The sequence below is a fragment of the Cryptotermes secundus genome, unplaced genomic scaffold (genome assembly GCF_002891405.2).
Source record: "Cryptotermes secundus unplaced genomic scaffold, Csec_1.0 scaffold666, whole genome shotgun sequence".
In the NCBI taxonomy this organism is placed as follows: Eukaryota; Metazoa; Arthropoda; class Insecta; order Blattodea; family Kalotermitidae; genus Cryptotermes; species Cryptotermes secundus.
In genome coordinates this window covers 84,602-108,199 of record NW_019731229.1, presented here as the reverse complement: position 1 = coordinate 108,199, position 23,598 = coordinate 84,602, and the positions used below count along the sequence as shown (strand labels likewise).

Here is a 23,598-nt window from a genome sequence, read left to right as displayed (position 1 = left end):
AGAATGTCTGAGGCTTAAAACTTTCTTAAGTCTCTGTATCTGAGAGCTAACCTATTCAGAGAATTTTCTTCAAATTTTCTCTGTAACTAATTACATGACTGAAACAATGTAAAATTTCACATTTATGGATCTATATTTACTAAGTTTATCTAGTTTATAGAGATGCTGTATAAATTGTTTCCTTAAAAAGCTGCTGTATGTTATCTAGGAATATATTTTCCAGCTGCATAAAGCTGATGTGATAAATTTATTAGAGAGGTTAAATTGGACGTATGATTTTTTTTTTTTTTGCCACTTTTAACTGCTGAACTTATTGTGGGATATTTTCTGTTTCTATGAAAAAACAGAAATCCTGTGTCATGCGAAGGTCTCATATTTCTTTACCAAACTGATCAAAAGTTGACAAAACTTAATGCAGAGCGTTGCTACACTGGGTAAGATGCAGTCAGAGTTCAGCATTGAAGGGTCTTCACATGAATTGTTTAGTGATTTGGTGGACTTGTACAGGAAACAGTGTAAGCTATTAACAGAGATGCTGACTGGCCCCTGTACCTTAAGACAGTACCTACATGCTATAGGCTTCTTGGTTAGCACCACATGCAGGAATTGTGGAAAGGAAGAGGAATCCTCTACCATGTACCCTTTCTGCGCACAGTTATCGCTGGTCATGGAGGTCTTTGGCTCTGCATGGTTAGAACTGATAGATAACGTAAGGGCATCAGTTGAAAAGGTTTTCACCCTAGCATTGAAGACTGGGTATTCTGAAGGGCCTTACTGAGATGGGAGCACACAGTGGACCCAACAATGGTCTGAGTGCTTAGGGTGACTGGGAGTTGTCTTCCCCCCTCATGCTGCTACAGAAAGCAGATTAAGACTGGCCTGCAGAGATGTGATGTAATTTGGTAGGTGTTTAGCAGATGTCGTGTAGTTTGGTTACTAGGGATGTGATGCTGTATAGTTAGGTAGATGGTTGCCAGGGATGTGATGTTGTGTAGTTTGATAGATAGTTGTGTGGGATATGATCTGTAATTTGTTATACTCCAGATCACAGTTTTAGTATTCACTGCCATGAGAATGTAATTTCTCCTTTGATGTTTGTCATCGAACTTGAGGAAATTCTTCATCTATTGTAAGGCATGAGTGGGTCTTCAGGAGTTCAGCTCTTCCCACATTACCCTTGTTGAAGATAATGACAGCTTGTTTATCTGTCAGTATTATTACATATAGACCCATTGCCAAGTGGAGACTCTGTAAGCAGCGACCATTGCTAGGTAGCACCCATAACATACACGCATTCAACAATAGAACAGTAGTGTTATGCAGCCCATTTCTAAGTAACAGATTGGTAAACACACCTCTACAATAGGGTTACCATTCATCCCGTTTTTCCCAGGACTTCATATAATGTCCTGCTGTCCCAGATTTATTTCAAATGTCCCGCTTTTTAAGTGCACTTCTGTAACATTAATTTCTGTCAATAACCGCTTCGTAACTGATGCTATTCTCTGCAATTGGCTTTTCTGTTAACACGCCTGGTGGCTATTCCACAAAACACAGTTTCACAAATTGTTCATTTTTATTTTGGCAGTATGTCTCTTTTCCATTTCTGTTGGTAGTATTTAGATTTCCTTCCATAATGGAAATTCTCTTTGTATCACTCTCTGCATTCTTTGTCGACCGTTATGTTGTGTTGTGGGAGCATGTGAGAATTTATTGGTTTTCATCAATATAGTGATGGTAAACACAAGTGCAGTATTACTGACATTATTAAGAGCCAATATCTGTTTTTCAAAGGTGTGAATGAGAATGTTGAATGCATGTTATGCAACTTGAAATCTTGCTATCCAAATGATGGTCGGTTGATATCGTCGATCATGTGGAAACAAAAATAAATCATAAACTGGCTGTTCAGAACAAAGCTTCCAATAACAATATAAGTAACTACTTAACTATGAAGAGGATTAGTGAAATGGAAAAGCAGTTATCACTAGCAGCACAGGAAGCCTTTGCATATCATACTGCAATGCATAATGACAGCTTCAAACCCCTGGACTGTACAAACCACTATCTTGAGGAAACTTTTCAATGATAAGTTTATATTTTCACAAACAAAATGCAGAGCAATAATGAACAGTGTTATTGTGCCATTTGCAACAAAACAGATTCTTCAAGAGCTAAAAGAATCTTGTTTCATTTCTGTATTGACTGACTCATCTGACCACCTGGACAAAATGTTAGTGTCCATGATTGTTACATATTTTCTCGCAGAAAAAGGTGTGATGGCCAAGGTGCTAGAGTTAGTTAAATTAGGTTGTGAAACTTCAGATCTGCTACTTTCTTATGTGTTAGAAGTGTTTCAGAAATTAGATCTTCTTGAAAAAGTTATTGCAATATCAGTACATAATACCAGAATGAACTTTGGTGGTAAGAAGGGGAAAGGAAAGAATAATCTGTACTACAAACTTCAAGAAAAAACATAAAACAACTTGAATGGTATTGGTTGTCCTGCACATGCAGTGCAGACTGCAGCAGACTGCTTACCTGTTGATCTTCAGTTAATAATTAACAAGATTTAGTAGCATTTTCACATTTATTCTGTACGAGTTGAGGAACTGAAATCATTTTGTGAATTTACCAAAACAGAGTATGAAACTGTTTTGGGTCATAGCAAGACAAGATGGCTCTCCCTCTTACCTGCAGTACAGAGAATTGTTAATCACATTAAATTCTTATTTCCTTTCCCTTGTGAAGTGTCTATATTTCCATTCCCTTGAGAAGTGTCTAGTCAGCATTCAGAAATTCTTTGAAAATCCACTTTCATTCGCCCTCTTACATTGCCTTGCCAGCCAATTAAAAACATTTTTCCATCCCATCAAATGTATTGAAAAGCAAGATACCACAGTAATTGAAGTGAAAAATGAAATTAATGAACTGTTAGACACGTAGGAAGACAGTTTTCTTAGAACTGCTGTGAGAGATCAGCTGGAAGAACTAGAAAGAGAAGGACATATAGCCATTGAAAAGTTGAATAACTATGCAGAAGGCTTCTATGATACCTGCATCGAATATATTCAGGAATTTTGTTTGCCATTTCTTATGTCTCTTCAGCCTGTGGGTTGGATCAATTTGAAGAGAAAGGTGACTTAGAAGAATGTACAAGTTAACTATGTTTTCATGTAGACTGTGATACCTGATTTGTCACTGCATGAAGATGACTTGTTTGATGAGTTTTCATGTTTACAAAAATATTGTGAAAGCAAAGTGGAAGTGTGGAATGAAAAAAAATGACCAAACTGTTATTGAAAAGTGGTTTGAAATGTTGGCTCATTTTACAAAGGAGAAAATAAATGCTGTTAACATTAAATGTCTAATTGCTTTTGTTTGGCTCTGCCAGAAACTAACACACTGATTGAGTGTGTGTTCTCAATAATAAATGCGTTATGGTCAGATGGAAAAAAAACAGACCTGAAATAGAAACTGTGAAAACCATAACCATTGTGAAGACCCACTTCAAAGTTTTCTCTTGTTTAGAGTTCTTTCCCCAAATATCGAAAGAAAAGTTATTTCTGGAACAAGTTCACAAATCTGATAAATATTCAGGTGAATCTGGGAAGGTTTTCGTAGAGTAAGACCTACATTTTATTTTTGTATGATTTTTTTAGGTGCCATAGTTCTAAATTAATAATTTTGAGCTCATTATTGTATTGTGACATGTCAAACCATTGTTGGGCAGTGGGATATGGAACGAGGTTACGCAATGGTAAGGAAAGCGGTGTTTGTTTGTGCTGTGTCGAGCCGAGCTGAAGCGTGCTGGTTGCTACACAGTGTCGCAGTAAACATCTCTCAGCAGCATTGCCTAGCAGCGCCTCTGTAATTACAGCGATTACGCAGCAGTAAGTGCGTTTTCCGCTGTCTGACTGAGGGTTTATAAGAGTAACTGGAATGCCTAAGGAGTTCAATCCTGTATGGAGGCAGGGTCGAATACCTCCAACATGACCCTGCGAGTCGTAGGGGGCGACAAAAAGGGAAGTCTCAAATTTGAGACAGTAAAGTATGGTCACAAGTGCCAAGGGACGCGGGCCCAAGAAAGACTGCGCTGGCAAAGTCGAAGTGACACCAAGACTTACTGACTGACTGAACGTCAGTCGCAGTGTGACTTCGACTTTGACTAAGGAGTGCAGTTGAAGGCTGACAGTTGCCGAGTACAGTTGAAGTCAGGAAGGACTATAGCAGAAGGAGTACATGCGACACTGTGAATTAAGTGAGTGTGAATAAAAGTGTACAATAAATATTCGCTAAATCCAAAGTGGCCAGAAGTTATTTGTCACGTCACATAGGAAACAGATGACAATATGTTTAAATTTCTCAGTGTTTAATATATTATGTATTATTGATTTTTTGTTTTTATTAATTTTTATCATGCCCATTTTTTACCAAATGGCCCGTTTTGTAGGGGAGAAATGGAAATGTCCCGTTTTTTTAAAGAAAAATTATAGGAACCTTACTGGACAACAGTAGAGTTATTGTGCCTACCACATTTCATGGTGTTGTAGCACAGAATATGACCACAGTATGAATTTTCACTGTTATGGAAACCTCTTAATTGATTGTAAGTTAGCTACCGAGTTGAAGGATGTGGCAGCCACTGATAGCAGGAAAAGATCAGGTGTTCCATCAGAGCAATAGCTGACCAAAAGTTTGGACATAAGTGGCTCAGAACAAAGCTCATTTAATTAAGGCAGTAGCAGCGAACATCCTTTAGGTGTGTGCTAATTCACACATTAGTGAATGACAATAATGAGGAGGTAGGGGATAGTTTGTTAGATGCGAATCACAACCATCCAAGGGGTCATGACCTGAGTGGTTCACAGAGTTCTCAATAAGTGTTCAAAATATGCATTTATACAGATTTGGGAAGTCAGTAAGATTTAATATGGGTGCTGCTGGAAAATGTGGCTGCTGCTGGCAAAAAATGTCACAAATTTTTCATGACTGTACAGGAACATTTTATAAATAGCTTACTGTAATTGCAGAGAAACTGTAAACGTACTAAAGTACAGCTTATTAGAGACCTTCAGCAGTATGACTGCCCATTTTGTTGTCTATTAGAAATGGGGGGAGTTGAATAGATGTATGTAATATTTCACAGCCTGGGAGTATCATAAACGTGGAGAATGATGACAGAACACAGATTTTGATTGAAAAGGCATATAAAATTATAAGAGGATAAAAAGAATGTTTCAGGTACACCAAAAGACACAAATGACAGTTTGGAAATTTTTTAACTATTTTTCAGTAATGAATTTTTGGGGATTTAAAAACAGGGATCAAACAGCATGCCAAAAAATTAACAAAATCCTGGCTCTAGGGCTGAAGTTAAACTGAAATCTTTATTGCGATGCTGGAAACTAGTGACATTGGATGAAATGTGGTGTGCTTCAGGTGTTCGTGTGCTAATTGGGATGTTGACCTCTCTTTTGAGTGCTCCGAGGACAACTGCATCAAGCTGAATTACTAAGGGTAATGTAAATCACGTCATATTTTGCATGATTTCCATATGATATTTGATTAAAATTATAGAGGTTTGTTCTTTTAGTCCAAACATGCATTTTGTGTGTGTGTGAATTGAAGGCCCTGTGACTTCACTGCTCATGTTAATTATATTTGTGCAGCTCTTTCAGTGCTTATGGAGTTAACGTTCTTTCTACTCAGGTTCATAATAGTTACACATAAACTTGTGCATTTTTTATGCACTCAGAACTGCACTGTGCCTCTTTGGTACTTATAGATCAGAGAAGCTGTTGTAATTGTGAACACTCGTGTTGAAATTGTTCATGCAGTAAGGTACATTTAAAGCACAGTAGACCATTGAAGGTCACAGTGCTAGGGCCAGTTTTATGGCTTACCCCTCATACTCAAGGTACATTTAGGTTGAATGCTTTATTAAAAGAAATGAGCACTGAAGATAGTGAAATGTTTGTTACTCAGTCTGTCATTGCTAAATGGAAACCTACTTTGTTTTGACACAGTGTAATGCATTGAATATCCTTACCCAGCAGTCACATACTTCCAATATTGGGTGGTCTTCCATTTTTGGTTTTGGGTGTAATAAACTATAAAAAGAAGCAGGTTGGTGCAGAAATTATCCAGTATCTTATACACTAAAAGTGACTATCAGAATATTTCAAAATGTCTTTTTGTTTTACTTGATGCTTTTCAAATTTTGCAACATGTATGGCCGCATATGGGCCATCATATGCAACTTTTTATTTTGTGGAGAGACCACTGCACTGGGGGCACGAGGTAGCATAGTTGGTTGAGACACTACACTACAAGCCAGAAGGTCACGGGATCGAATCCCAATAAGGTGAATTTTTTCAGTTTACCTAATTTTTCCAGCCACACTGTGGCCCTGGGGTCAACTCAGCCTCTAACGGAAATGAGTTCCAGGAATATTCTTGGGGGTAAAGGGTGGCCGGCATGTAGGGCTGACAACCTTGCCGCCATCTATGAGCCGATTATCGAGAAACTGTGGGAACCTCAGTGTATCACAACCCTATGGGCCTCCACGGCCTCTTAAAGGGATACCTTTACTTTTACTTACTTTACCACTGCACTGTCCACTTGTCTTTTGTGCTCCCATGCATGTTATGTTGGAATCTTTTTCCTAATTTTTTGCAAGGATAATTCACATGAACATGTATAACAGCCATCTGGCATTACAGCTCAAGAAGTAACTTGACTGCTTGAATGTTCATTACACTAGCAGAGGTTGGGGATTGTAGTTGACAGCCACAAAACTTACGAGCTCGCTTCATTGTAGCTGTTCGAAGATTTAATGCTGTAATAGTGATGTGTATAGGCTATTGGCCTGTCAGCTATGCCATAAAGCCAAATGCACTTGGAGGTGTTGACACAAGTAGCATGTGTCGCTCTTACTGGACAGGCTGAACAATTTTTGCCATAGTTGCATTTTCTTAAGCATATGGGTTCTTCCACTGTGTCAGGTTCTTATGTGAATTTCATAAAGTATGTTGTACATTTTGTTATTAGTGAGTGTTTGTTTTACCTGTGTTTGAAGGTACATTAACTTAGTTTCGTTTGCGACTTTTGAAAATGTTTTTAAATGGCAGTAAATGGTGCACCTTCTGCCAGTAGCCTTTGCTTTTGTGATGCTAACTTCACTTGCTGGATTTTAATACTTTTCTTTACTAAATGGGAAAATTATTTTCTCACTTAGCAATGGCCGGTATATTAGATCTTATCAAATCACAGCTCACATTTTAGTATGCATCTGATGCCATTATTAGCATGACTGATGGCACTTAGTGCTACATTACCAGAGGATGTGCAGAAGAATGAGCCGATGACTGTTCAGTTCTGTTAACATATATCTCATACCTTATGTGGCTAAGATATTCACCAAGATTTGTTTGAAGAGACAAAGATGTAAAACAGTTTTGAATATTCATCAACCAAATTGGTGAATGTTAATCTCTGAGTGATATTTGTCGGCATTCACTCATTGTGAACATCCATGGTAACGTATGTATATATTGATGAAAGTTTATGCAAGTTGCGTTTGTTGAGTAAAATGGTAATGTGGCTCATTTTCAGATGTCTGGAGAAGAGTTTGAGTCTGATATGGAGTATTCAGACGATGATTGCTGTTATGAAGATTATTACAACATTGAAGAAGACTGTGATGCAGAGCAATTGGATCCAAGCAAAACTGACCCTGAATACTTCCTGTATGAATGCCTTACTGTTGAGGAAGTTGAAAGACTCCTAAATGAATCAGTTGAAATATTGAGCAATACCCTACAGGTGAGCTGAAACATGGAATGTAGACTATCCATTTTTAGTGTCTCTTGAATGGTGCCCTGACATAATAGAGCATCAGGTCCTGGTTTAAGGCTCTAGGGCTGTGACTGGCCCCAAGCAGGTCTCACTGCCAGCTCCACTTCTTGACATTGCTCCTTGCCCGAAGCCCATAGTACTGCTCTCTGACTTTGTCCAGTATCTTATTGACACCCAGATGTCCTCTTGATGGCCCTCCAAGGAGTTTTTCCATTGCATTTTTCACTTTGCACCTGGGAAGGAGCTTGAGCTGTCTTGGGAGTCTCTGTCAGTTGGCTACCGTAGGTGCTCCATAATGCCATCCCTTACCACTGTGGAACTCCAGTGGGCAAAGTAGTACTTGTAGATGCGGGCTGCTGTCAGCAGTGTCTTTTTATTGTGGGCATTGCTCAGCCTCCACATCCTATAGAATTGGTTGTACATGGTTGTCACTTAGCTGCTCTGTCCTCAGGATGTTGGGGCCCCAGCCATCTATGGCTATGGCCTGCACCTTCTTGTTTTGTGCATGTTCCTTGACTTTCCAGCAGTGAGTACGCCGTTCTCGGTAGTGTCTTCAAGAGTGTGCATTGGCTTTGTTGTGCTTTGAACCCTGATGGTGCTTGGATATGAAGTTGTATGCCAAGAGGCCCTGGATCCATTAGGCTGTTTGTTTGTCCAGAAACTTTAAGCAGAGCAGACGGATCAGGGCAGCCTGGTTGGTGCATTGGTGAAACTCCTGTCCATTGAGGCATTTTTGGAGGTATTCCAGTGTCATCTTTCTGGCCAGTAGCTCCCACCAGACGACACAGTAGTTTCTCTCAGCCATGTTCAGTATCTGGCTGTAGTCTGCCATTACCTGCTTTTGGACATCCTGGATTTGTGATAGCACCTTTCCAATTCCAGTGTTGCTGACATCTGTGTTGGCAGTGAACTTCTCTAAATGGAGGTAGTCGAAGACAGGTGTCTTCAGTTACTGTAGTATCACAGACCAAGAAAATACATCAGTTGTCTGTTAGATCCACAGTAAGAAACAAAAAGACTATATACACAGTATGTATAAGAAGGTGTTGAGAAGGCTCTATAAACATACACCAATAGGTGATACTGCAGCCATAACTCATATATGTGAATATTGTGTCTACAGTCTTTTTTTAAAAAGAAAATTATTCTGTCAGTATTGATGGTGTAGAAAAATGTTGGTGGAAACTTCTGGAGAGCATAAGACTCCAAAATCATTCAGGAAGTAGCATGAGAGTAGTGTGAGGTTAAAGAATGCAGAATAATATAGCTTCACTTTAATTTTTATGAGAGACTTCCCAAATGACGTAGCAGATCGATGGGTAAAAGATTTTGGAAGTACCTTAATGTTAACACAGATTCATCTAACCTCTACTCTAATGGTACCTGTGTGATTGAGGATTACTGGAAGTGCTGCTAGTGGTGGCTGGAAAAACTACTACAAGGCAGGTTAATATTATTGCATCACATCTTTGTTTTTGAACTGCTTCATGAAAGTTATAAATTTTCTTCAGAATTTTTTGCTAGTACAAGAATTCCAGGTGCTTGGATACTGGATAATCAGGCGTTTACTAGTGTGGGAAATTGTAACATAATATGTTTCAGCCATATTGATGTTCTTTAGAAATCAAACTTCTTAAAGGGGAAAGCTGGGAACTTCTTATGATGGAAACACCATAATTTCAAGAGCCACTACATGTTGAACTTTCAGGCCTTACTCTCTAGACTTACCTTTATATCCTGGGTATACTGGTGTCTCAGTGAACAACAAAATAGTTTACTGTGTATATTTCCATATACTGTATATACTCATTACTTTACTCGGAGGTAGTAGGTTCATATACTGAATGTAGCTAGATTGTATTTTAGAGATAAACACTGATTCTGGAATTTGGATGCGTATTCTGACAGATCTTATGGGGAATTTTCACTGATCTCTTCAGGAAGATATCAGGATATATCAAAATCATCATTTGCTGATTTTCTTGCTTGCAGATAACACCATCATTGGCAAAAGTCCTTCTGCATGCTCATGAATGGGCAATACAAGATATTATTGTTAAATACCGTGGAGATTCATGCAAACTTTTGGTGATGTCAAAAATAAAACCACCACATCCTCCAGAATCAGTTGCCTCAAGGCATTTGCGGCATCAGGTGTGCCCTGTGTGTGTGGCATCACAGAGTAGTGACATGTTCAGCAGTCTTGCTTGTGGTCACCTTTTCTGTAAAGATTGCTGGACTATGCATTTTGAGGTTCAGATAACTCAGGGAATCTCTACAGGTGAGTATCACTCATAATGCTTCACTCTTACTACTGTACTGAAGTGTCTCAAGAGTCCTATAACTCACTAACAGTGATATGAGAGTTTTCATACCTTGCAGTTGGCAACTTCTGTAAAGTCTGTCATTGGTATTGTAACGTATTGGGCGTATATCGCGACAAATAACTTCACGATGTATTTGATGTAGCGAATTTTATTTCACGTTCGCACTTACAATCACCCAAATTACAGATTTACGATTACTGCTATCTGCAGTATCACAATTAGTACACTCCAAATGCCACAATACAACTGACTAGTTGCTGGCTAACTCGCAACTAACTCGGAGGTAGCTCCAGGACTAACTGTGAATAGCCTTCGCTGCTCCTCATGTAGCCTCGATCGGACAATTGTCGTCTGGTGCCGTGTTGCTAGCCACACTGTCCGGAGTTGTTGACTGCTGCCTAGCAACCGCGATATCCCTCGGTGACGTCACCGCTGTTGACCCGCTTTGCGTAGCTTCAAGGTTGCGGGGACTCGGCTAACGTCGGCTCCGCTCGTGACGTCACCGCGGGGAGAGTTGCGGGGGGATTACTCGCCTATTACGCGTGCGCTATGTTACCGCTACGTGCTGCTGGGGAGGTAGGGGTCAACATGTCACAGTATTATTTATTTTTCATTTATTTATGCCACAGTAGGGAAGTATTTTTGCTTGCTTCTGTCTCTCAAACCGAGCAGGACTAGTTTTCTAACTTTCTCAAGCAAAGGTGTGTTGAATTGTTATTTTGCACTTTACACATGTGGGAACATCCCACATACTAACACGCGGTTTCACTGGTCTAACAGACAGCACTCAACTCAGTCAATATCAGATTGCTACCAACGCTCATATTTATACAGCACTCGCTGTCAAGCCCACCTTCACATCATAGCACGTGCTAGCCAATCAGCACTCACAATCACAACTGCAAGTTTAAGCTCCACCTGGCAAGCATGGTGTAAAGGATGGAGCCCAAAGCTTGCAATCATCAGTGATCACATTCAGTTCAGAACGATCAGTCATCAGAGTCATCAGCTGTTCACTGCACCAAAGGCAGCTAACATAGTTGCCGCAGCTCTCCTGCAACCACACTCTGCTACCAGACGGCTAACGTAGCTGCCGCAACTCTCCAGCCTGCACCGTAGACAGCTGTTCCTACTGGCGCACGCAGCACCACATCACAGGCCGAACAAACCAGCTGAACGGCCGTAAAGACTTGGTCTACTACAAAGGAGCAAATTCTGCCAGTGCACTCACGGTGGAACAAACTGCCCTTTTCAGGGCCAGCCAACTTTTGAACATCAACATTCCACATAGCTTCACAGCTATTCTGTACGTTCAATTTATACAATTTAATATATACTGTTGTTACAGTTTTACGTGGTTGTCTTTTAGAATATCGACAATCCCACACACGTATTACAGTTTGAAGGGTCTGACTGTGGAAGTTTTTATTTACATACGTTTTGGATTTTATTTGACTAGGCATTGGATGTATGGCTCAAGAATGTGAAGTTCTGGCCCCAGAAGATTTTGTGTTGACTTTGTTAAGTCGGCCAAGTACTCGCGACAAGTATCAGCAGTTTGCATTTCGGGATTATGTTAAGTCACACCCACAATTACGATTCTGTCCCGGACCCAACTGCCAAGTCGTTATAAGAGCTAAGGAACCATGGGCGAAACGAGCCATCTGCAATTTGTGTAGAACAGCATTCTGGTAAGTACACCTAAATCCTGCCAGCCGTTGTTCATAAAATTGGGTATAACAGTGATTCTTGCTTAGTGCATTTATGAGTGGTCACCATATTTTAGATGAACTTTTGTCCATTTGCAAAAGAATGATAGTAAGTAACAGTAATAAAAGATAGCATCATCAGTATATAAGACATAAGTTTGCTCTTCAGGGGATAGTCTTTATCAAAATTTCCATGCATGCTTTTAAAATACCCTCTTGCATTCTTGGTGAGTACCATGCTTGCATGACACATGATGCATACACAACTAGACTTCATCAATATGAAAAGAATGTGTTCTTCCTATTCTAGATTAAAGTGATAAGTAGTTGCTGTAACCAGAATAAAAAACTGTCAAACCTGGTACAGTGACGTAACAACATTGAACAATGGCAAAGGAAACTAGTGCTAGCATTGGTTAGCAGAAAGACACCTTTGCCAGTGCCTGGACCATGCCACCAGATCAACTAGAACCAGTTAACTAGTATATAGCATGATACACTGAAGGTTTTATCTCATTTATAAAACTGTGCTTCTATGCTCCAGTAGAGGATTGCTTTGTTATTCCATTCATTGCTGGAGGTTTAAATAAGAATTAAATCCTTTCCATGTGGAATTTCATGTAGTAAAAATATTTTGTTTCATTTATATGCAGTGTCCATTTTAATTTACACACATCTTCCACTGGTGACATATGACAGATAATTTGAACTAACAAAGACAATACAGTAAATGTGTGTTTTTCACTCTCACTGTTAATCAGAGCAGAAATATTGAATCTGTGGGCCAAGTGTGTTATTTTTGTTACTTCTACGTGGATCGAATGATAAGTAAGAATCGGTGTTCAGTCTAACCCTGCTTTATTAAGACTAACATTTGACACACAAAAACGTTCTATATATATTTTTATATATATTCACACACACAACCATGGTAACACATAACAATAGAGAGATTCTGTTTTTACACACATAACCATAGTAACACATAACAGTAGAGAAATTAGGAACAGCGCATGTAGCGCAGTCTATTATTGAAAATTGTTTACTACAACATTGCCACCTATAGCATTATATTTTAACATTAGAGAGTTGCCAACATAACATTTACCCTTAGACAATTTTGGGAGTTTAAAAAATACTTATTCATTAATCAGTATAAAAATTATTATTATTGAGAACATCATTTGGAAACATTATTCTTAGCACAATCCAAGTGAATTAATAAAATCGGTTTTACTACGACATTGCCAACTCTAGCATTATATTTTAACATTAGACAGTAAAGTAACAAAGTGATCATATCTAACAGACTTAAGTCATGCGTTTGAAAATTAAATATTTCTGTGAAGTGTATGTTGAAAATCTATATATTCAATAGTTTGATTCCTCAAATTAATTAGGTGTCATGTGTTGGAGGGAAGCAAGGTATTCCTACTGTTTGCTTAGACACTGTGAGCTGTCTTTGGTTCATGGATACCATATTTGCTTGAGTGGCAACCACTGCTATTGGTGGTAGCCGGTTAAGAATCCCTGGTGACTTGTGCTAACCAGGCTGTTAACATTATCACTAATGCATGAATGGTGAACACTGTGTACTGGTAATATGAACAAAAGAATACAGTAATATGAAATTAGTCTCTTTCATTCTGAGTACAGTTTTGTTGGGTGCGACATGATATAGTCTGGCAGATGTACCAGTCATTTGAATGAACCTGTTGTCTCAATCTTAAGGGAGGTAGCAGGTTAATTAAAAAATTGGTACATCTACCAGACTACATCATGTCACAACCAAGATGAGTGTAATCTTAAGATTCGATTCCTTGAGAAGCTCATCTCATTTTCCTTCATTGGTTGGTAGTGTTGTTTACCATGGTGATTTTATATTTTCAGTTTTCGGTGTGGGACAGATTATCATGCTCCAACAGATTGTGCAACTATCAAAAAGTGGCTCACAAAATGTGCTGATGACAGTGAAACAGCAAATTACATCAGCGCTCATACCAAAGATGTAAGTCTTAGTGATGTTAATGATGTAAGTACTCTTTGTTCTTTGTGCACATAAAATCTTTGTTCATTCTTGTAATAACAATTCAGTACTGTAAGTAGAATGTACAGTGCTGCTAGTGACTGTTAGGTCTCTGGAAATCTCCATGGAGTGATGTTCAAGTGTCTTGCCTGGTAACATTGTAGAACCTTTACAGAAATTTTTTGCTGATAGGTTTATTATCAAACATCCCACCATAGAATAGAATATGAACAAAGATCATTCTTTCTCATTGATCAATTGGTAAACAAAATAATTATGGATCATTGTGCTTAATGATGTAAGAAACTTCTTTAAATTAAATCTCCATTTTTGAGTAATAACTTTCTATGTTGCCTAGTGATTCAGTAACTTAATATGCAAGTTTGATTCTGAAACTAAACTGTGGTTCAAACCTTCTGTTGAATTAAATCTGTTGCTTGTGCCTTGCCCACTGCAAACATGAACTGTTTGACTGGCTGCTGGATGCAGTGGAGTATCTCTATGCATTGACATCATGCTCACTTGTGACACTGTGCACCAGTATGGCCAAATCAGTAACTTATTAGGTTTTTCAGCTCCGATCTTCAAGGATGGGAGAGTGATTAAGCTTTGTTTCACACATTCCATGCTGCCATTTCATTCATTATAATGTGCTGTACTTGTTTTCGGATGTGATGCCATTTTTGAGGTACCACAGATACCTTGCAGCATGGCACTACTTCCAGTACTTTCGGAATGATTTTATGTTTATGTTTTGTGAATAGCAATACACTTTTTTTATCAGTTTGATAAAAATGTCCAAAGAGAACGAATTTCCTTCAGGTTTCTCATAAATTTGCAAGATGGTTCATCTTAGTCCACCTTTTGAATTATAAACTACAAGGAGATTGTGCTAATTCTGTAAACCTTTAGCAGATCTTAAATTGGTCACACACACACACACACACGTGGAGCTGAGCCCTTCTCGAGAAGCTGCCAGTTGCGCAGCTACTCAAGAACTTCCCAGCATTTTATGGAACCTGAAAGTTTATTACTGTGTTCACAATAGCACTCCACTGGTTCCTATCCCGAGCCAGATCAGTCCAATCCTTGCCATCCCATCCTATCTTTGTAAGATCCGATATAGTTCACCCACCTACCTCTTGGTGTTCCCAGTGGTCTCATTCCTTCTGGCTTTCCCAACAATATCGTATATACATTCCTCTTCTTCTGCATTCATGCTATATGCCCTGCCCATCTCATCCTCCTTGACTTATCTAATTATACTTGGAGAAGTGTACAAATTATGATGCTCCTCATTATGTAATTTTCTCCAACCTCCTTGGTCACCAGACCAAAATATGGTTGAAGCATTTGAATAGTTGGTTATGAAGGGCTGTTTGTTAACCATCAGTGACTTCAGGGGGGATTGTTTTATAGCTCGCTCAGTGAAGAAATGGGCATAAAATAGACCACTGGGGTCAGTTTCCATGCATGGGATTTTTCTTTGTGTTGTAACATCTAGGGTAAAGGTGGCTGTAACATGAAGTTAACCACCCACTTCCTGCTATTACCAAAGTTGAGAATACATTAAATGTTATTTTAGCAGAGGTTACATGATTGTGGTGTATTAATCTGAACTTTGGATTTCAGTGTCCACGTTGTCACATCTGTATTGAGAAAAATGGAGGATGCAATCATATGCAGTGTTACAACTGCAAACATGATTTCTGCTGGATGTGTCTGGGAGACTGGAAATCCCATGGTTCAGAGTACTACGAGTGTTCCCGATACAAAGAGAATCCGAGCATTGCTCATGAGTCTGTCCATGCTCAGGCACGTGAAGCTCTCAAGAAGTACCTCCACTATTATGAACGAGTATGTTGGTTTTGTTTTATAATGTTACAGCAATTGTTAAATGATAAAATAACTTCCATTGATGCCAAGCTTTTAAAATGTGATAGTATTGACTATGTGATGCTTGTTTAGAAACCATTCTGTCTTTGAGTAGTAAGATTTCTTGCTGTTTTATGGACTGACTGTATTGCTTTGTTGTAAATTTTAATAAACCTAATTAACCCTTTGGCGCAGTCATTTAAATTCCGCGGCCGCGTCTCCGGCGGTAATATATTCAGCCGGCCATTTAAATTTTGCTCGAAAATGATTTATTCATCATTGTTCTTAAATTCTATGAGATAGGAACATGAAACTTTCACTAAAATGATCTTAAAAGGTGGTTTTATAACCTTGCTTTATAATATGCGCGCCCGGTATCTCGGCAATGGAAGCAGTTCGTTTAGAATTTGAGCAGTGTATCGTACGCCTTGAAGCATGAAACTTTCACTAAAATGATCTTAAAAGATTGTTTTATAACTTTGCCTTATAATATGAGCGCCCGGTATCTCGGTAGTGGTTCAGAATTTGAGCGGAGTGTTGCACGCATTGAAGCATTCTACTATACACAGCGCTGACTCACATCACCATACCAGTACTGCGTATCTCTCATTTGGCTCTTTTTTCCGTAAACAAAACATCTTCTGTGCGGCCTTGCCTACTTCCCCGTGGGGGAAATATAAGAAGAAATGTCTCTCCGTGAGTCGTATCGCTAGGCAGATTAGCTGCAGTAAATTCAACCTTTATGTTATCATAACAAGTGTTGGTGCTTCTGCGTTTCATTTTCCATCCATTTTGGCGGCATAAGACGTCGTAGGGGTGACCACAGAATTCATGAAGTTATTCTAAGAACTGGCTGGTATGTAGTGAATGAAAGCAGAGCTTAGCTGGCTCAAAAAAATATTTATGGTCATCCCTCGAAACGACCACCAAGGTCAGTACGATAAAATGGAGTCAACTGGAGCGATAATACATGAAGGAATGAGTTCTTTTCCCTCCCCCACACACACCCGTATCGTCACAGGGGGTGACCACAGTGTTCTGCCTTAATTTGTGGCGTTTTTCTAAGAACTGGCTGCCATGTACTGTGCGAAATCAATCGATCTTGCAAGAATAAAATTTGGACATCCCTCTTCTAAGAATTCCAATTGAGTGTGTTAGTGTGGCCAGCTCAGGGCAATATGATATTATAAACACAGCACATATCATGTCTCTGCTGTTTATAACTTCATAGGAAAGAAAACACGCCATTCATAACAGTAGAACGAAGAAACCGCTCGCAAGAGCAACAGGAAATTTGCTGCAAGACAGGCATATGTAACGATGACTTAGCGCAGCTAAACTCGTGGCTTATTATACTCTGATCTACTGACAACAGGCCAGCGAAAAATCTAACAATCTACAGCAAAACCATCAATTATTATGGGCGTTATAACATAGGTGTGCAGCTGGACGAAACATTGACGTCGAAGCCCCGCAGACGATTTAAATACCTTGACAAAACATACACGTCAAACCACGCTGAACGGTTAAAGGTTAAATAAACAATAAAACAACCAACAAGTCTGTTCAATCTGTAAGGAAATTATGAAATCAAGCAGTGTAAATCAGTCTAAAAACATTTCTCTTAGAATGTTTATATTCTATGCTCCTTGATATTTCTAGTACAATGCATTCACATCTTCAAAGCTAAGCTTTTTCTACTTACTGAGAGAAAAGAGGAACTGCCAGCTGGAGGACAATTGCCTTAACCTTTACCACATGGCACTTAAATTAATGTGTGCTTAATCATGGTTGGAGTTTTAAATTTAAATGCTCAAATCTGCAGTGTGTCACAACAGAATTTGTATTAAATACACTTTTTAAGCTACTGCCTTCAAACAAAAACTGGTTAACAAAGAATTCATTTACATTTGCAGGAAATTTTGAAACAATTTCCTTTATATATGCAATGCTTGAAATGGACAGACAGTGATCGGTGCTATACATTCAGACGGACACACCAAAACTTTGAAACTTCTACTAAAACTACAAATGTTAAGCAACATAAACATACAAGATACCCAATTACAATACATAGTAAAAGTAGTTCTAAAAGGTCTAAAAATAGTTTAGTAGATCCTGGGAACATTTTCCTTGTACAGATCCCCTTGCTTTGTCTTATTTCTGGCAAACATTTCTACCTGTCTTTCACTTCTTATACTGTATTTTGTTTTACTATATAACTGTTATCTTACTACTGTCCCCCACTGAGGTTTCCGCTCCTCCTCGTTAGTCTCCTTCTGACTTATTTATGTGCTTAGCGGTAACAAATCTTCATAGTAAGTACTTTTCCTTTACAAGTGAATAAAGAAGCAGTGTTGTACATATTTTTGCCCAGACAACAGAAAAAGAAATTACATGGGCCATACTGAAAGTCATAAGCACATACATTCTATATTAAAGGAAACGTTCATGAACAAAAACAGACACTGTTGTCGGTTACTGGGGATCTCGCATCACTATTCCAGAACAACTGAAGTATTTCTGCCAGTTCTGCACAAGCCTGAATATGCTGTTTTGGTTGAATTCCATTTCAATATTATTCAACAATGTGTGCATGGTTTGCTGAGCTGCTTCATCATTTTCACTGTGCTGACTCCTCACCTAGTCTTTCAAGAGCACAAACAGGTGGTAATACAAAGGGGTCAAGTCTGGGCTGCAGGAAGGATGAGGGAGCACTTCCCAGCCAAACTTTTCAATTTTTCCCAATGTCAGACATACAGAGGGCATGCGCATATTATCATGCTGAAGAATATGGAGTCTTTTCATTAAGCACTTGTCATAAAGTGCATGTCGTGGTTTCTGGGGTGTCTACATACAGCAAACTACATTGACAGTTTCCTTTCTGGGCAGGAATTCTACCAGAATGCACCCCTCTACATCCCTGAAAACTATTTCCATAATAACTCATAGTTTCAACAAGCCAAAAACATACATAAACTAATGCTCCTTATTACTTTTAGTATTGCTCTCATACTTCCAGGATAATCAACTTTCTAAATAAGGCTTACATTAAGGTACTGAACCACACATATTCCTGTTACTGGCAACATAGTTACTAACATTATTTGAGAGAGAGAGGGAGAGAGATGGCTATCTACCAAACTACATGGCATCAGGTCTCAGAAAACCACAACATAAATATCAGCCTACTGTAGGCATAGGAATTCAAATAAATATGAAAATGTCACTACTCAGAATTAACTAAATTCTTGGAATACCAAGGATACAGAGATTTAATGTACTTTAGATGACATGTTATGGACCCATGTTAATGCCAAATGTTTTATATATATGTGTATATACATATATATATATATATGCAGCAAGCAGTTGGCTGAATGTTATGTGGCAGGACACGTGCTCTCTTTGGGAGTGCTGACAGTTTGACCTTCAGTTTGAAACCAAAGCAAACCTATGTGAGGTCATGTCAGTGGTTCTTTCCTTAGCTCTGAACAATGAAATCGCGTCTCAGGGTACTGGTTTAGATACTATTTACATTCAGATATGACTGTTTATCACCTGGTCAGCCAATATAGCCCAACTTTGTTTCGAGAACTGATGAGGAAATATTCATCAGTGCTTACATATGAGTGCTTCCAGAGCCTTCAGTGAAGTGTGATGCATTATCAGTTAGGAAGTCAGTGTTGTATTTTCTAATATTTCTTTATCAGTTAAGAAGTCAGTGTCACACTGTCATATATTTCTTTGTAAATCACTTTTATTTTGTGACTTGGAAGAGGTATAAACCCACTGAGCCGGTATTACTTTGTGAGTAAAAGGCATCTTTGCCACTGCAACTTTTGGTATCAGTGTTGGACTGGCACTCTTTTTGACTAGTATTATAATTATTTTGCGAGTATTACTAATAGGTGAGAGTGTCGCTTTGTCAATCAACATAATTTATTCGATGTTGCTAGAAACCCCCTTCCCCCAAGATGATTCTTCAATAGCACGAGGCGAATATCATGGTCAGTGGCANGAGGCCAAGGTTATCTGGGGCCCAGCTGAGTCAACTGGAGGTGAAACAATCACAACACTGGCTAACCAAAGGGAAACAAAGACGTGTGTTTCGCTAAATAAGAAAAGCAGGAGCACGCTCTTCTATTGTAAAAAGGGTGATGTTGGTCTGTGTGGTGTGAGGTGGACTGCTTCGAGAAGTGCCACACGCGTCAGAGTGTATCGTAAACTGTGAGGTGACACAGTTCAAACTTGTATACAGTCTGAACAAAATATTATTGTGTATAGTGTGGTTATATTTACAATATCACCATGATTCAAGGTTTAAGAAAAAGCAACGGGTAAGTCCTTCAGAATCTCATAACATATGTAATAAAGATTATATTTTGCATTTCATGACAAGATAACCACAGTTAATTTTCGTTTGTAAAAATTGCTCTTCTGTGTATATGTAGAAAATTGTATTGTCTTTCAGGTTTTTGTTTAGTTTTTATTTCTATGTCACATAGAATGGAAAATATGTATTTTTTCTGAAAGTTTGCAATATTAATTAATTAGGGCTCCCGGCAATTTGAAAGTCCGTATCTTAAAGGTAATGACACTTAGACTCTCAAGGGTCAAATGATGGAACTGATACTGAATGATGACTTGGGAAACATGTGGGAGTATGCAGTCATGGGTTAATTTGCCTGGAGGAGCTGAGGAAAACCACAAGCAATCTTAGTGATACTCAGACAGGTACCTTCTAAATGCAAACGTACTTCAGCCATCCTTCTCAGACTGCTATTGAATGTTGTGGTTTATTGTAGTGGGAAAATCATTCCAAGAGCTTGAAGTTGGAGGAACAGACTTTGCAGAAGATCAAGACTCGCATAAATAAGAAAGTTATGAATGCTTCTGGAACTTGGATAGATTGGCAGTATCTACTTGATGCCGCATCCTTGCTTGCAAAGTGCCGCTACACTTTACAGTACACTTATCCATACGCTTATTACATGGAACCCGGTCCAAGAAAGGAGCTTGTAAGTACCCTTTATCAATGTCATTATAAAGGGAAATATTCATAGTTGTGTCTGAATAGAGGTTGATTTCTATTCCTGCAATGAGATTTGATGTCTGTGTATCTTCTTATTTCTTCATAAAAACTAAATTTATAAGATTTGAGGTTTTCACAGCGGTAACTGTCAAGAATGCTGTCTTCTTGGATGTGGTGTTGTGTAGATCTAGTGCAGGGTGGGGTGCAGAAACTTCCTTTTTGTGAAGATGCATTGTGAAGGGAGGGGAGGTTGCAGAAAAGTTGGGATAGGCTCGGCGAACACAGCAGTCGTGTAAGTTTCTGTCTAATACCCCTCAGTAGGAAACATGAGGTGGACGAGTGAGGAGCGTGCGTTTGCTGTCAAAGCCTATTTTCCAAACAAACCATTCCTACATGGCGGTGCAGCATGCGTTCCATACTCACTTAAGAATTAAGCCCAGCGGTCCGGTTCCCGACCTGAAATCGATTGTTTTGTGGGTAGAGAACTTCAGGACAACCGGGAGTGTGGTGCAAAAATCAACAGGACAACAACAGACTGTTACGACACCAGAAAATATGGAGGCAGTTTGACTGTCGATTTTGAGATCTTTTTCAAACCAGCGCTTGAAGAATTGCATCTAGGAAATGTCTGGTTCCAACAGGATGGTGCCACAGCCGACACAGCTCAAGCTTCGATGACAGTTTTGAGGACAAAGTTCCCCGGACGGCTCATCTCGCTTCAAGGTGACATCCCGTGGGCAGCACACTCACCTGATCTAACGCCCTGTGATTTTTTCCTATGGGGTTACCTCAAGGCAGAGGTTTTTAAACATTGCCCCACAAACCTGCTTCAGCTGAAGAATGTTATTCGGCAGGAAGTAGCCCAAATTCCGGTGCACATGTTGGAATGTGCAGAGGGGAACTTCAGAAAACGGTTGCATCAGTGCGTAGAGAACGGTGGCCACCACCTTCAAGATATTTTGTTTAAAACTACATGATTTAAAACTTTGAAGTTTGTTCTTTCATTTGCTAAACATAAATTTTCTCTATCAGCAATAATTTTTCTTTTATTCACATTCAAAAAAGAAGGAAGTTTCTGCGCCCCACTCTGTATAAACTGACGTTTCGGAGGAATGTACCCTTAAGATGGAGGTGATATGTTCCTGCTAAACGTCTGTTTACACTACAGCTGCTTGGTGCCACATCCCAGAAGATGGCATTCTTCAAAACTAAATTTGTTTGCTCATGTTGTGGATGCCTTTAGGGTGACCATCCATATATACGTAGCACATCCACAAAGTTAGTTTCCCACTCGTCCCATAGCTAGCAAATCTTATATTGCGCGAAGCGACTGCGCGTACATGATAGAGCAATGACGTAGCATGGTGCATGCACTAACAGAATTTCCACGTTCCCACAGTAGCATTGTTGCAGCTGTTGAAGATGGAGGCTCTTATTCCAGCTTCCGCCGACTGTGAAGTGTGGTCAGTGATAAAGTTTTTGAATGCACAGAGCATAGCGCCGATTGAAATTCATCATCAGCTGTGCCAGGTCTATGGGCCTAACGTCATGAGCAAGCAGATGGTGCGTCGCTGATGCAGACAATTTTCAGCTGGACGACAAAGTGTGCATGATGAGAAGTGCAGTGGGCGGCCATCCATCATTACAGACAACCTGGTGGAGTTTGTGCAGAAGTGCATTATGGAGAATCGTCGCGTCACAATTACGGAACTCAGCAGTCATGTCCCCCAGATTTCCCGCTCCTTGTTGCGTGAAATTGTCATGGAGCAACTGTTGTTCAGGAAATTGTGCGCCAGGTGGGTGCTGAAGCAACTGACACCAGAACACAAAACAAAGCTCATGTAGTCAGCATTGACATTTCTGCAGCGGTACCATGATGATGGCGACGAGTTTCTAGGCCGGATCATCACAGGTGATGAAACGTGGATTGCACACATTACCCCAGAAACCAAGCAGCAGTCAATGCATTGGCGTCACAGTGGATCTCCCTCTAAGATGAAATTCAGCGCGGAAAGTGATGTGCATGGCATTCTGGGACAGACTTCCACTTCGACTTCCTGACCAGAGATGAGACGGTGAATGCTGAGCGTTACTGTGAAACACTGCAGAAATTGTGACAGGCCATTCAGAGCAGGCGGTGCGGGATACTTAGTGCTGGTATTGTCTTCCTGCACGACACGCTAGGCCACACACAGCTCGACGGACAGCAAGTCTCCTGCAGGAGTTCAGCTGGTAGGTGTTTAATCATCCACCCTACAGCCCAGACCTCACTCCCAGTGATTTTCATCTTTTCCTACACCTGAAGAAATTCCTGTCTGGTGAGCGTCAGCGTTTTGAGAATGACAGAGAGGCGGAGATGGTTGTCACACAGTGGTTCCAATCCCAGGCGGCAAACTTCTACGACACAGGTATTCAAAAGTTGGTCCCATGGTATGACACATGTCTCAGTTCTGGTGGCAATTATGTTGAAAAATAGCTGAACACTTGCTGTATCTGTTGAAATAAATATTTCTGTGAAATTATATTTTGTTTCTGTAAACGGCCCCAGGGAAACTTACTTTTTGGATGAGCCTCGTGTGTGTGTGTATATATATTGTGACATGCTGCGCAAAGCCGAGCCCCCCCCACACCAGCAGTGACGCGGCGGGTGAGTCAGCGCTCCCCTCCCACCCCTCAGCGGTAACGTAACGCTCGCGTAATAGGCGAGTAATCACCCCGCATCCTGGCAGCCATGCGCGGTGACGTCACAAGCGGAGCCGAAGATAG

The 23,598-nt window shown here is 39.7% G+C and overlaps 1 protein-coding gene across 4 annotated transcripts in view; it reads left to right on the top strand.

The window, feature by feature from the left end:
* The window catches only part of LOC111866589 (potential E3 ubiquitin-protein ligase ariadne-2), a 36,259-nt gene that overhangs the window by 3,325 nt on the left and 9,336 nt on the right, over positions 1-23,598 (top strand). For 2 of the 4 annotated variants that reach the window (XM_023855684.2, XM_033752337.1), the window contains exons 2-8: positions 5,443-5,520; positions 7,618-7,827; positions 9,853-10,141; positions 11,647-11,878; positions 13,787-13,928; positions 15,555-15,779; positions 20,606-20,818. In XM_023855684.2, the coding sequence (XP_023711452.1) occupies positions 7,618-7,827; positions 9,853-10,141; positions 11,647-11,878; positions 13,787-13,928; positions 15,555-15,779; positions 20,606-20,818 (1,311 nt within the window). In that variant the 5' untranslated portion in view covers positions 5,443-5,520. Of the gene's footprint in view, positions 1-3,810; positions 3,894-5,442; positions 5,521-7,617; positions 7,828-9,852; positions 10,142-11,646; positions 11,879-13,786; positions 13,929-15,554; positions 15,780-20,605; positions 20,819-23,598 lie in introns of those variants that run through there. The other 2 variants (XM_023855685.2, XM_023855686.2) reach the window with 2 other exon arrangements.